This window comes from Dendrobium catenatum, unplaced genomic scaffold (assembly GCF_001605985.2).
Source record: "Dendrobium catenatum unplaced genomic scaffold, ASM160598v2 fragScaff_scaffold_1341, whole genome shotgun sequence".
In the NCBI taxonomy this organism is placed as follows: domain Eukaryota; kingdom Viridiplantae; phylum Streptophyta; class Magnoliopsida; order Asparagales; family Orchidaceae; genus Dendrobium; species Dendrobium catenatum.
The window spans coordinates 202,302-218,300 of NW_021319803.1; the positions used below are offsets into that span (position 1 = coordinate 202,302).

Here is a 15,999-nt window from a genome sequence, read left to right on the forward strand (position 1 = left end):
TATAAAAATTGTTAGAAATCTATGAATTAGTAAAACAAATTTATTCATTCATAATGATTATATTAATAGTATAATCGTATCAAAATGCACAAATTACTATTCTTACATATCAGCATAAATAAAAACTAATCCATTTGATGAAAATACACAATAATCTACTTCAAATATAAAAAAAAAAGTACTACAACATACAAAAAAAAATTAAATGATAGCAATTTCCTACAATCAAAGATATGCAATAAAAATCAAATTAGGAGAGAATAAATGATATAAATAAAAATATTTGAAAATAGTAGATTAGAGTCACCTACAATGATCTGAAAAAATTTCGTAAAAGTAGTGAAACTAATCGGCAGCCAACTATCCGCTTCCTCTCTCCTCCCTTTTCTCTTCTTCTTCTTTTTATTTATTTCCTTCTTGACAAAGCCAACTGAAGAGAGGTGGACAGGGATGGTGGCAATTTAAATATATATACAATGTTATTTGGTGCTTAGCATCGCGATGCCCAAGTGACCCAGTGCCATAGCGCCAAAAAATCACAGCTTCGCAGTGCTGCTACTCTGAATTAATTTTCAAAATTACAGAGAGCTCAATGTCGAGGCACTACAATACCTAGCACTGTAGTACTCTAGCTCAGCATTTTTAAATTATTTAAATTTTCATTTTTAAAATAGTTTTCATATTTTTTAGGTAATTATAATCTATCCTCCTTTGATAAATGGCATCTCCAACATTTTCACTAATAATTTGGGCACACAAAAATCAGTACAAAATAAATTAGTACAACAAAATTTTAAATCAGATCAAAATTTAATCAAATTCTCATCGAAGAATCTAAATAAAATCAAAAATCAATTTATATTATACAATTATGAACTTCATTCAATCATTAGTCATTCGATATACAATAAAATGCTATGTCAATAAAATCATTCAAAATGGAATTTCTTGCCAGCAGAACTCTCAAGTTTAGTCAACCTTCTTGGTACTGCAAGTTGTACGCATATGGCATCACTAGGGTAAGTATTGTTGATCTTGCTGCAACAGATTCACTGTAACTTCCACTAATAGCTCTATCGTCACCCCTGTTCACTGATCTTTTAGTATGTGCTCTTGATCCTACAATGTCATATCTTTTAGTCTGCTTAGACTATCCTACTATAGAATTTGTTCATCCTCCATGCCCTCTATGTGAACAATCTGCTACATTGTGTCATTATTGTCCACATCAAAAAAATGTCCCGTCAAATGGTAGCACTAACATGAATGTCTTCTTTCATAATTGATATAATCACTGTAGCTACAAGTAGGTGCTATCAATCCTCTCCACGAATCATTATATATACTTGTCTTATCACTGGCACTTTCTCTATCCCTGCTTAATTCATCTCTGATTCTCTTCTCGCTCACATCATGCATGGATGCATATACTATCAAATCAATATCTATTGGTGAGTCTATTTCCACCAACTCAAAAAACTCTTGAATCCATAAAGCTACTAATAAATGTCTCAATTCCTGATTAAATCTTTGTAGTAATATGTAATATTTTTCTTCAGCAATACAGATCAAATAAGGAGCGTACCTAACCAATATAATAAACTCAGCTTCATATTTCATCAATGTTTTGCATTCTTATTCCAGAATTATAAAGGCTTATTGCATATGTCATTTTACGGAGGGAGGTACAAACCACATTCTGAATAGTATAATAAATTCTTCCTAAGTAATCCATTTATTAGTTCTTCCTAAAATTTATCTCACTGTTGTCATACCCTCCATCTCATTGCTTCACCTTTAAATAGAAAGATAGTTAATGATACCATTTGGTTCTTTAGACATTGCATACTGTCAAAGATCTTCATTATCCTCAATAGTCAATTCTTCTATAATTTGGGGTTCTACAGCTCTTTTGAATAGTGAGAGTTTGAGTTTATGAAACATCTATAAATGCTTATCTCTCTATTCTTTCTTGTTTCTATTTGGCTTGCTCTATGTCCCATTAATTGTGTTATAACTATAACCAATTGCATAATGCTATTTGATAGTATTGTCGGTACTGAAGCTCATCATTTATTAAAAACTCATCATCAGAAATTTATATTCAGTCATAGTTTAACATATTCACATATTCCTTAATATATGGAAGCATCCAAAATATCTCATCTTATTCATATATGAATAAATATAGAGCCCTATGAACTCCAAAATATTATAGTGATAAACAGTCTACAAAGTTTTATAGTGACCTAAGGCTTTTCAACTTCCACTTTATCTTTGCCTCTTCTTATAACAATAGTTAGAATGAAAATCTGGTGAGCTATGAAGCTCATTAAATTATACAATTTGAATAATAAATTAAATACATGATTAATGAAATTAATAAAATTAAAATCAAAACTGATTTAATTCACAAATAATGGCAAAATAAAATAAAAACCTCAGTTAACATTATCTTTAATATCATTTGAACCATATACAAAATATCATAATTAGTCTTCTAAGGGGTTATGGCTATCATTTCTCATAAGGATGTCAACATTTGACATGACCTGAAAACTCGACTTGAACATGACACAAAAATTTCAGGTTGACTCGAAACCCAAAAATGACCCATTTTGACTCAATATCCTGTGTATTTATGGGATTTGGTCATGCTTCACAGTGAGAAAACTTCGTTGCTTCAGATCAAAATGTTGTAACTTTTGATCAAATCAGAAGGGAATGTCATCTGTAAATCGAAGTCGAATAGAAACGATGAGAAAGAGAAGGAGCAAAGTCGAACTGCAATGAAATGTTAACTTCACAATGAAGAAGCTCCCATTGTTACTTCCGATCAAAATGTTGTAACCTTCGATAAAATCGTCGAAGGAGCGAAGTCGAACTGCAACGAAGGTGCCGAAGAAGTGACTTGTGCAATCTCCACACCTCCTGCGGATTATGGAATGAAGTCGAACAATAATGACAAAAGGGAGAAAGTTATACACCTTCACAGCGAGCGAGCTCCTATCGTTGCTTCCGATCAAAATGTTGTAACTTCTGATAACATCATCGAAGGAGCGAAGTCGAACTGTAAGGAAGGAGTTGAAGAAGCGACTCGTGCAATCTCCACACCTCTTGCAGAATGCAGAAGACAAAAGGAAGAAAGACTGAAAGTTACCTTCACAACGAGCGGGCTCCCGTCGTTGCTTTAGATTAAAATGTTGTAACTTCCGATAATGTTGTCAAAGGAGTGAAGTCGAACTGCGAAGGAGCTGAATAAATGACTCGTGTAATCTCCACACCTCTTGCGGAACAAAGCCAAACATCAATGAAGAAAAAAGAGAAGATAAAAAGCGGGTCGGGTTCTGGTCTGAGAAATCAACCCGTTTGCAAAAATGGGTCGGGTTCAGGTCGGGTGTCCCAGGTCAGTTTGGGGTTGGACCCAAACCTGACCCATGACCCGATTTTGACAGCCATAATTTCTTATATAGTTAACATTTATAAGAAGGTTTAATAGAGCCCAAGTAACCTGACATTATGGCCATTAAACTTCATAGAGATTCCTTTTACCTTTTACCTTATTGGGGGTCCCTTTTTCCCCACTTACATTGCATGTTTAATATATGGGGTCCCTATTTGCCCCACATATAATGCATGTATCATATCATTTGATAGCCAATCTTTCATAATTTGATATTCATTAGGCTTCAATTTTAGATCTTATACTTATTTTTTCATGCTTCATGCTTTCATATAAATGTTCTCGATCTTTACTCTACTATTGCATGAAAAGAGTATGTATACAGTAGATAACAACATGTTTTTCTATTTAAAATATTGTTAAATAGGAAAATATTTATCTAATCATATAATAATGCATGATAAGCTTTAAAAAATATTTACATGAGGTCATTCATATATGAGTGTTTGACTGTAAACGCATTAACATATTGAAGTGACTTTGCTGTCTTTTTATCCTGCATTTTTGATGACTTTGCTGTCTTTCAATATTCAAAATTTCACAACACAATATAAAATAATAATAAGAATGCTTACCTTTATTCCCTCAAAATTTTCCTCATTCTTCTCTTATTCCTCTCCTTATTTTTTAATCCGTTCTTTGTCACGATAATGCTTTAATATTAAAGCTCAAATAACTTCCCAACCATCTGATTTACCATCCACGGTTGGATGCCTACATTAGTAGATAGTATAGGATTATTATATTAGTTATTGCACTCAATTAGTGCTGTGCTGCACTAGTGGGTTGAATTCACCAAGTCCTTAGAGTGGTATACTCCTGCTATTCATGATGTAAATTGTGTAATAATTAACATAACTTTAGTTTAATATTTTTAAGGAAACTATAATTATTAAAATCAACAAAAATTGATAAAGTCCAGATTAATTAACTGTTAATTAGTGTGATAATTTTAATACCTTTATGTAGAAATTATTATTTCAGAATAGAAAATAAAAATTAATATTTTTACCTAAAGTTTTTTGGGTATTACACATCATGCCTAGGTGCAGATACTATGAAATCAGTCTCTATCAATCTGTCCCTTTCCACTAAAGAGAAAAACTCCTAAATCCATAGAGCTACTAACGAATGTCTCAATTCCTAATTTAATCTTTGTTGTAATATATAACATTTTTCTTCAGTACTAGGGATCACATGACGAGTGTACCTAACCAATACAGTAAACTTAGCTTCATATTCCATCACTGTCTTGCACCCTTATTCCAGTCTTATAACGGCTTCTTGCATCTATTGTCGTGCAGAGGAAGGTACAAACCATATTATGAACACAACAGTAAACTCTTCCCAAGTAAGATCTTCATTAAATTTTTCCTAAAATTTCTCCCATTGTTGTCATACCCATCATCTTGTCACTTCACCTTTTAAAAAAAAGATAGCTAATGGTACCTTCCTATTCTTTCGACATTGCATACTGTCAAAAATCTTCAATATCCTCAGTAGTCAATGTTCTACAATCAAGGGTTCTACAACTCCTTTGAATAGTTGGGGTTTTAGTTTATGAAATGTTTGTAAAAATGCTCCTCTCTCTCTTTTTCCTTGCTTCTAGTTGGCTCGCTCTTTATCCATTACATGTCTTATAACACTATCTTGCTACCTAATGCTATCTAACAATATTGACAGTATTGGAGCTGCACTATGTTGTTAATTTGATATAGTTTACTCTGGTAGATCCATTTCAAATGTTCACTTATACACTCTTATTTGACAATTCACACATACAATCAATTATATATACAAAATACATCACCTTAATCTAACAAATCTTACCCAATTTATAATTAATTCCTACATCTTTAGTGATAATTCAATTCTTCCAACAATAATGCCCCAATATAAAATTTTGTCATGCCACAAAATCTAATTTGTAAATAATTATATCTTTTATCTTTTTGATAAAAACAATCAAAGTTTTCTAATTTCTTTTATTAATAAAGTATCAACGAAAATAAATTTATCAATCAAAACATCAATACACATGTGTTGATTTCCCAAAAATCATATACATTAGCTAAAAGTCATATAAATATGATATATTGTCTGCTCACTCTTGAGCTCAAAAGAATAACTAAAAGTTAAAATGACGGTGAAATTTGAAGAATCCTGTATCTGTTCAAAATCACTCTCCCAAACGTCTTCCTTGACCTGAAATAATTAACCATATTTATTGAGCTTAGAAATCCCTACAAGTCACTAGAACTCTACTACGGAACTCAAAAAATGAAAAATGAATAATATGTAAGAAATCATTCAGTTTATATTAGTAGCAATCAATATTATCATAAATTTATACAAAAATAATAAAACACATGTGATAATAGTAAAACCTATAAGATAATACAATATGGATGCCAAAATGGTAAGACTATAAACCATCATTATTAAACCAAACATTATCACAATATTAACCAAATAGTAAGGAAATCATATGGATTAATAAAGTGGAAGTATCTATGAAAACTATTAGAAACCTATAATAATGCAACACTATCAAGGAATCATATAGAAGTGCACATGACGTTCAGTTATTTTGTATTAATCTCAAGTCAGTATTTTAATTACATGTTTAGTAACATTAAATCCGTGCCTTATATAAATGTCCAACCAACAATATTTTGATCAACCTTAGTGTGATTTGTTATTTGTCTTTTATGCTTATTGTTGCTTTTCTTACATATTATTCTAATCCTCTCTTGTGCATTAATTTTACAACCATACATATCTAACGACCCATCCATACATAATACAAGCCATAAGAATTAAATAAAAAAAAAAAAAAAAAAAAAAACATCTACTATTGATTGATACACATTATTTCAATCTTGATGATCTTCAAGAGCACGTTTTATATTGACATAGATATGATCATATTTAGGTTTCGTTTGTGATGACTTTTTTATTGCAACTTAAAACAAAGTTTTAATACTAATTTTTGTACTAAAACTCTATTTTAAGAAGTAATAAAAAAGTTGTCCCAAATGAAACCTTAGGCATGTTATAATTATATAATAATGTTATAAATGTTAAAATTATATATATTTTTTTGTAATAGAGTTGTTATCTACTTATTATAATTGTTGTGATTTTATTGGTTATGAGATTATAAAAAATTATAATAAGGGTTTGATAGAAAAAACTTTTATAGATGAAGGATTAATATTTAATTAGGGTTTTAATTATACTTGGTAATGGATATGTTTCTAATATTGATCAAATATTATTCTAAAGTATTGGAATCATTTTTTGTCAAATTGGACTTAAATAAGTAGTCCATGATCTAGAGTAGGTGGTCTTTTAGTCTAAATGAATCTTTCAAATATATTTTCCTAAAATATTTCTCTAACTTCGAGTATTATGGGCCGGGCATGTAAAATCAAATTTCTCTTCTTAACGCCACATGAAAAGCATTATTTTCAGCGTTTTGAAAATCAGATTAGGTCAATCCGTTCGACCTTGAACTAGACTAGTTGCATGTTTGATCATGTTCAAAAGTTGAATTCATGTTGGACTGGATTGAATTGGTTTGAAGAGTTAATTTGACCGAAAAATCGTCGAATTGGTTCTGATTTTATAGAACCTGTTAGTTCTACAAAATTATATATTTTATTTTAATAGAATTTAAATAGTATATTGTTTTTAATTAACTTTTTTTTTTAATTTTTGAAACTCATTAAAAAATATATGTAGGTAAATTCAACAAGAATAAATGGCTGCCACCTCATAAAGCTTGGCTTGTTATTAGTAGTTTGTATTTTACACTATATAAAATAATTACTTAAAACTCCACTATGATATAAAACTAAAAAAAAAACTCGATGAATACTAAATGAGAGTTAGGTTGCAAAAATATTGGGCTGGGCAGTGAATTTGGGCTACAAGAATATATTTTATTAAATGTTATTTTTATTAAAAATTAAATATTGTTGCATCGTGGAATATTCGTGGCGGTAGTGAAATATATATATTTTAACGTCTTAGCTTTGTATGAAGATCTAGCACACAATCAGATAAAATAGAAGGTCGTGGAACTATACCCTTGAAAACGGGGAAAAATCATGGGACCTAGCCTAGTTTGAAATGATCCACTAGTATTTGTAGTTGATTGCAAATAAGGCTCTTCTTTGGGGGGAAGGCCTTGACTTGATGTAACAAATATACATCATATGGAGTGCATTACATGGTGAGAATAAGAAGAATCACTGTTGACATGTTCATTTGGTCGGAAGGACCATAGTCGGTGGACGACGGAGGTTGGAAAGACCATTATCTGATGACAGAGGTCAGAAGGACCGTAGTCGGTGGGTGACGGAGGTCAAAATGATCATTCTCTGGAGACGGAGGTCAGAAGGACATTCCTTGGTGATGGAGCTCAGAAGGACTGTAGTCAGCGAGCGACGGAGGTCGGAAGGACTGTTGTCTAGTGATAGTGGTCACATAGACCACAGTTGATAGGCGATGGAGGTCTGACGATGAAGGTCAGAAAGACCGAAGTTGGCAGGGGGATGGAGGTAGGAAGGATCGTTATCTAGAAACTGAAGTCAGAAAGATCACAGTCAGTGGGCGATAGAGGTCAAAAGAACCTTAGCAAGTGGGCGACAGAGGTCGGAAGGACATAGTCAGTGGGCGATGGGGGTCGAAAGGATTATTGTATGACTGTGGAGGTCAGAAAGACAGTAGTTGATGGGCGACGAAGGTTGGAAGGTCGTTGTCGGCTGGTGACATAGATCCGAAAGACCGTTGTCTGGTGATGTTTGTCGGAAGGACTGCAGTTGGTGAAGGAGGTCAAAAGGATCATAGTCAGTAAGTGATGGAGCTAAAAAAACCTTTGTTGATGGGTGACGAATGTCATAAGGACTATAGTCAGCAGACGACAGATGTTGAAAATGTTAAACTCCTTAAGTAAAAGAGGTTGAAATCTTAAACATCAAGACACATTTTGGTGTAATGGTTAGAATTTCATTAAAGAAACTCCATAGTTAATCATTCTTATCTCAGAGTAATTTTGGGATGGGTGACCTACTGAGAAGTTATACCAACATGATAAAACTGTGAGGCTCTTAGGCCAAATCAGATAATATCTCGATAGTTTAGAGTTTGAGCTGTATAAAAAGACTATAGTCTGGCGACAGAGGTCAGAAGGACCATTGTTGGGTGGAAGTCTAACGTTAGTTGGTAGCCGAGCATAATTCTGGTGACAGGCAGTTGTCGGGTAGAACTCCGGCGTCGGGCGATGGTTAGGCAGAAGTCCGGTGTCAGTTGGTGGTCCGACAAAATTTTAGACGTTAATCAGTGGTCCGGGCATAAATCCGATGTTAGTTGGTGGTTGGACAGAGATTCAGTGTCAGTTGGTGGACGGGCATATATCCAGTGTCAGATGGTTAGCCGACCGAACAACGAGAACAACAACATTAGATGGTGGTCCGACAGAACTCCGACGTCAGGTGGTGGTCCAGAAAAACTCCTGCGCCAGGCGGTGGTCTGGCAGAACTTCGATGTTAGGTGGTTGTCCGGGAAAACTCTGACATCAGGCGGTGGTCTTGCGGAACTCCGAGTGGTGGTCAAGGAGGAGCGAGGAGGCAAGAATGATCTCCGATCTCTCTCTTTCTTCTCTTCCTTTGACTTAGGCCTCCCTTCATAAGGACAGGGGGGGGGTGCTATATTTATATGTTTCCTAGAGTGTATGACTCGTAAATATGAGGAAGATCAATGATAAATATGGAGTGATTTGGACGGACGACCAATGTTGAATCCCTTGATCATGGACCATTTTCTAGGCATTTAAATGTCTTAATGATATCATAATTTTGCGATCTCTAGCTCGTTGTATTCTTCTTGTCGAGCCACTCGATTCAACTACAAGCTCTGGAAATTATAGATGAATGCTTAATTAAAAATAATTAGCGCCAAAGGGGAAATGGGTTGCAATAGTTATTTTTATCAATTACTAATTTCCTAGCAATAGTTAAAAATAAAATCTAATATTGCATTAGGCATCAATGGCTTATGCCATTCTAAATATATTTTTACTTCAAAAATACTATTTCCATTTCCCTTAATTTTTTTTCCATTCCCATCCTTTTTAATTCATTAAAAAGTTATATCAATTTTATTTCTTAATTGGGCAACACTTTTTTTCTTCTATTTGTTTGTTTTATCTATTGAAAACTCTTTTTTTTTTCTTTTTTCTTGATCCTCTATGTTAATTTATATTATAATTATAAAGGCAAGAACAAGAATCACAACTTAAATAGATAAAACCTTGTTGCATCCTGGAATATATGCGGCGGTAGAGTGAAAAATATAATGCCTTAACAATATACGTATATCCAGCACACCAGCATCTCCAAGTAAAGGAGAGAATCAAACTTTGTAACCAATCCAGATATAGTGAAAATTTCTCATCCGGGCCAGGCCCCGTGGTTTTTGCCTTTTCGGGTTTTTCACGTAAAAAGTTTATGGTGCTTCTCTCCCTTAATTATCAGATGGTGTGCTAGATATACGTATATTGTTAAGACGTTATATTTTTCACTCTACTGCCGCGTATATTCCAGGACGCAACAAACCTAAAGATGCTCTTTCTAAAAAAAAAGATAATTTTTTTGATAATAACAAAATAATATATTAAAAAAGTTCAAAGATTTAAGAAAAATATAAATACTTAAATGAGAGAAAAAAATATATAAGTTTTGAGAAAAAAGGATGAAATTTGAGGATAGGTGTCTATTAGAAAAACATAAAAAATATAAGTTATGAGATAATTTGAAACTACTTAACAATGTGATTCATGCATAATATAAAGTCAATACGTAATAAATCTTTGCATTGACTAAATAATATATCAAAAGTTGATCTCTTTTAAGTCATCTCTTCTAGTTGAGCACTTTACTATCCAAAAGTCTTGAAAAATTAGCACCATATGTGTAAACTCATCTCTTAACTTCTCCCTTAGGTGTACTAGTTGGAAGCTGCTCTTTCTTTTTTAAAGTATGAGAATCCCTCTTTTTGAGCTTTCTTTGTTTATAATAAAACCAAGCAATATCCTTCAACTAGCTATGGCACTTGATCTCGCCATGATTAAAAATTTACTCGTGCTCGAGGCGCGCGGCGACGTGAGATTGGGATGCGTGCAGGATGTGAGCTCGGGATGTGTGCGAAGACGCGGTCGGGCAGCCTAGGCATCGGGCAGGCGGGCACAGGGCAGCCGGGGCAACCCGTGCAAGTAGGGCAGTCGGGGCAGGGTCGGGTCCATTATTGACAGGTCTACTATATATGCTAGCTTTGAACTTAAGATTTTATTGACATACATTTCAGATATTGATGTGAATGCTAGTTTGATGGAAGCATAACTTTGATTTAATATGAAATCTAATAAATAAATGTGTTCACAATCAACAAATTAGATTACAAATAATGGCTTAATTAAAAAGCATAATTTAATGCTTGACATACAAATGAAACATGAATGTTTAATAATCTACTTGTGTAAATGCTTGAGGACACCGGGAATGTGAATGTTGATTAAGTAATCATCCCATTCAATGTGCTTAGGATCAAAATCAAACAACTTCTCTTCATCACTATTCATCATTGCCTTTCTCAGCCTTTCTAAGTTGGAATCATCAAAGCTGCAGTCAAAGAAAATATTGAACAAGATTGTTGTCAATGTTTTAATATTATAAATTCAATTATGATTAATATTTGCATTAGAAAATGTTCTAAGGGCATAACCAATGTTCTTACATGTTTAATTTTTTTAATAAGTTACATATAAACTTAAATATTACTCATAAAATTCAGCTTACCTTCCTTTATAGAATGCATATGGCGCATAAATATCAGCTAGGCGGAACACAAGCTTATATTTCTTCCATATCTTGTTGAATTGTTGAGAAAATAATCCAAAAAGGGCTAGATTTATCAAGCGCAAGCCCTAAACATGGAAGACACAACACCAATAAATATAATGTCAACTCTTTTCCTTTAAATAATAGGCCAATAATGGTTAAAAGTACTTGTCAAACAAGACATGTTCATATCCATTATAAATCAATTCAAATAAATAAAAAACCCAAAGAACTAGAACTTACCTCAAGAGGCAGGCGATAGTGAAGAAACATGTATCTATGAAAAATTGACATTGTTCTCATAAATTGAAATCTAACTGTCTTAATTGTCTTGCCATCACCACCAGTTTGAGTATTCTTCTTCATGTATTGATAAGCACATTGTTCAACAGTGGAATATTTTACCAAATTTCTCACTGATGAACTTACATGATATATGAATTCTGAATGTTGATTTGAATGTGCAGTGATTGCTGAAATCATTGCATTCACCACCATGTCTCCTGGAATCTGTCAAAGTTTAAAATCTTGAAGTAAGGATAATGGAAGGAAGTATGTCTGAACATTGTGCTGTGATTTACATATGTAAATATACTTTTATTGTTTTTATTTTATATGTTAAGGTAACATCAAGATGCCTTATTATGAAACAAACATTTTCTTTGAGGAACTATAATATTAACATATACATTGCATATAAGTGGTTAATATAATTTTTCATATGATGCTTCATACGTAATTATGTTTGATGCTTATGCTTGCATACTTTAAAAATTTATAGATAGAAGACTTCAAATTATTATGTGGATCATATAAGAAAATGAAGTTTATAAAAGGAGAAAAAGGAAGAAAAATCACAGTATAGTAATATAAGACAAAAATAGGCAACCAAGAAAAAAACTTTTAGAAAAATTAAAAGTAATTTAGTTTTTTTTTATTTCATTTAATTGTAAAGTCTTTATGCTATAATATGCCTTTTTTACAACATTTATTTTCCTTAAATTATTTTCATCCGCACAAATAAAGAGCACATACCAAATCTAGAATTACTTCTGGATCTCCTAAAAAGCATGAAATCTCCCCCTTTACATATCCAAGTATTACACTGTCAATTGTTCTGCAATCTCAAGTGATTGTTGAGTTAGATCAAGAAATATTAAAAATACAAGAATAAAGATAAACAACAATACCCTACAAAGTGGTTGCATGATAGTTAAAAAAAAAACTAATTTATTATTCAAATAAAAATATTATTTATCAAATGCAATATTTTTGATTTACTGGTAGTATCTGAACAATTATTATGATTTTCTTCATTAATAACTTGAATTTTAGCTCCCATTTGATTTAGGTGTCAAATAGGTGCCAAGCAATTAAGTATAAAGTTTCATTTAAGAAAAATACAATTATTAATACATGTTGTCAATTCAATCAATTAATATTTAGTAGTAACATAATATGAAATCACACGAGAAAAAATGCTAGAAAACAAAACATTATCAAAATATTTTATTAAGTTGGCTATTAAATGAATGCTATATCTAAACAACTCATAAAACTTAAAGGAATTTCAAACCTCTCAATGCCCAAATCCTTCATAGCTACTTTTTCAACATCTTTTGTTGAATTCTTCTCATGGAGTTTCTTTTTTCTTTCTTCAACTAGCTTTAGCTCTCCTTGAATGTCTAAATACAAATCCTTATTCAGTGCTTCACCAAAGCAAAATGGCTTCTCTGATATTACACCTTCCTTCACACCAGCTACATAAGCTGATCAACACAAATATAATCATAATAAGGGTGAAATATTATTGAGATTTACAAAAGGTTATTGAATACAAAATTCCAAAACAAGTAAAAATGAAAATTTCATGTGTGTATCTATATATGCACATATTCTTATGATTCATTATAGATTTTATCAAAAGATTATATATTTTTTTTGGTTAGGACTAATTAACCTGTTGATACATGGAGAAGCATCTTTAATTTTGTGCATTGCTTTGCAAACTCCAATGCATGTTTGGCTCCCAAGACATTGATATTCAAAGCCACATCATATCTAGAAATATTGATCATACAAATAGTGAATAATAAAAAAATAATTAGAGTTTTAAAGTAATATTAATTCATCTCAAACTTTTCCTATAATATTTGAATTATTAAGATTTCCAAATATATACCTTTCATAAAAATTGGTAGTTGCAGCCACATTGACAACAATATCAATCTCCTTCCATAACATTTCTCTGAGATTATAATCCTCAATCCCTAAATTTTCATGAATAATATCTCCTTTAATAGGATGGACTTTCTTGGATATAAATGAATCAAAGTCATTTCCATGTTTCTTTTTAAGAACATCAAACAACTCCTTTGTAATCACCTGAATGAAAAAGTGAGCATTCAATTTAGTAATATTGTAATTAGTAGTAATGCTATGGGAGGTAAATGTAAATAAATGAAAAAAATAATATTGAGATAGATATATTAATAAATGTTATGACCAGAAAATCCAACCCAGATTCGACCTAAAATTTCCAAGCTCATGTTTGATATCCTCACATGTTTTATTAAAGGATCAGGTTCAAGTCAACCCGCCAACTTAAAATTGACTTGTTTTTGACCCATGTTAATGGACGTGCTTTACATAGTATGAAATTTTCCTTTATAATTAGACATATTTATATGATATTAATTTGAATATTAAGATCTTCTTGATTAATCTTTATTAATTGGTACTATTGAGAAGGTTGGATTAATATTTTCATATTTTTTGCACTACCAACTTTACTTAAAATTAAGATTTTTTAGTATAAACGAGCTAATGGATCTAGTCAGGTCAAACGGGCTATTGTTGGGTCGGCTTCAAGTCTAGGATTTTGACAGGTTGGGTTCAAGTCAAATGAATTTAAAGCGGGTCAATTTAGGGTTGGTCTTGAACCCAACCTATTATCCCATTTTGACACCTCTACATTGAGGGAGTTATAGATTTTTAATTTATTGAACATTTACTTGCATTTTGAAAGATATGCAAGGTCATTGTTATGCTATCAAATAAAGATTTATGTGGTTTTATAGGACTAATACCTAGAAATTTGCAAAACCATTGATTAGTGGACTTTCTCTTCCTAAGAAGATGCTATTGTGAAAGTTTAATTTGACAATATTTTACCAATTAAAATTATTTAATACAAACTCATATACTTAAAATTCTTTATATTTTAAAAAATAATAAACTTATCATGCAATTGTAGCCATTTATTATGAATTTTTAAAAAAGCGCATGTATCATTTTAAAATGATAAAAATTTATCTCTCTCTATCTTTAAAATAGCTGAAAGTTAACTCTTTTATTCTCAATCATTTAATTTTTTTTTTTAAGGATGAAAAAACATTTTTGAAGAAAACTAATAGATTTTCAAATCAATTGGAAATAAATCATTTTTCTCACTCCACTTTCCCCAAAGTCCAAAGCTTTGACTCAAATCAAGGTCGGCTTATTCGAACTCGACTCAAGTTTTGTTTGGAACGACTTTCTCACTATTTTTTGAAGCAGCTTTTTAGTACAAAAATTTTTAATTTTAAAATTTTTTGTACTAAAAAACAATCTTATAAAACAATACAAAAGCTGTCCCAAACAAAACCTCAATGTTAAATGAAATGTTGGAGGAGATATACCTCATTTTGAAAGCGCTCTGTGGCTAACTTTGCGTCACTAGCCCTCACGAGGAGGAAGAGTTTCTTCACATTGGGCTGAACTCTCAAAACCTTCTCCACAAAAACTTCAAACACAACAATAGAGCAATAACAAAACTAAGTACTCAATGCTAAAGAATATAATATGGGATAAAAATCAAATGTTCATTCATATGCACAAGGTCATGGGTTTTGAGGTATATAATACTTTTTGCTAGAAAACCAGTGGAGCCAGTGACAAGGATGCTCTTCTCCTCCAAGTACTCTACTATACTACCTATCTCCATTGTTGGCTAAAAGAGAGCCAAGAAAAACTATAAGCAAGATTGAGAGAGAGAGAGAGAGAGAGCTGTGTATGAACTTAATAGAAATTCTCTTAGACATATTAGTATTTATAAGAAGGGCTAGCTTCTCTACTTGAATTGATAATTTTAAAAAAAATTTTCCAATCCTTTAAAAGAGCATTCTTTTAATGTGTTATTTCAAATACTTGTTGGATTTGTGAGCATCAGTTAGTCTTATTGTTAGTTCACATAAACCAAAATTGCAGTCCTTTGCAAATACTTTCGGTGGCTTCCTCCATGGCCAGAGAAAGATACCATTTTTGCATATGATGGTAAACTCCTACAAGCAAAAGGACTTCCTGTTTGTTGATGTGATTGAATTGAAAAACTAAAACAGCTATTTTCTCATTTTTTTTGTTATGAGTTTAGGCTGAAAATTAGATTTTTTTTGGGCTTTCAATAACTTTGAATCGAATATCTAACACCGAATACTATTTATTTGCTCATATAACATTAAATTATTTATATAACATTGAAAATATCATCTTCTTCTACATATCCCTTATCTCTCCATCGACGCACACGCTACAGTCTTGTCCCTGCACTTTTGCAGGGTGATCACATTGTGAATTTCTCTGCTCTTCTTCATT

General features: G+C 31.9%; 1 protein-coding gene across 1 annotated transcript; it reads right to left on the reverse strand.

Moving 5' to 3' along the window:
* Window positions 1-10,864: 10,864 nt before the first annotated feature.
* LOC110114642 (fatty acyl-CoA reductase 3) lies at window positions 10,865-15,414 on the reverse strand. The gene is made up of 9 exons (XM_028699566.1): window positions 15,274-15,414; window positions 15,048-15,151; window positions 13,550-13,752; window positions 13,328-13,428; window positions 12,927-13,136; window positions 12,403-12,491; window positions 11,611-11,877; window positions 11,326-11,453; window positions 10,865-11,148 (listed from the first exon to the last, which is right to left on the reverse strand). Exons 1-9 carry the CDS (start codon window positions 15,350-15,352, stop codon window positions 10,998-11,000), a joined length of 1,332 nt encoding a protein of 443 aa, XP_028555399.1. The 5' UTR covers window positions 15,353-15,414; the 3' UTR covers window positions 10,865-10,997.
* Between the last annotated feature and the right edge of the window lie 585 nt (window positions 15,415-15,999).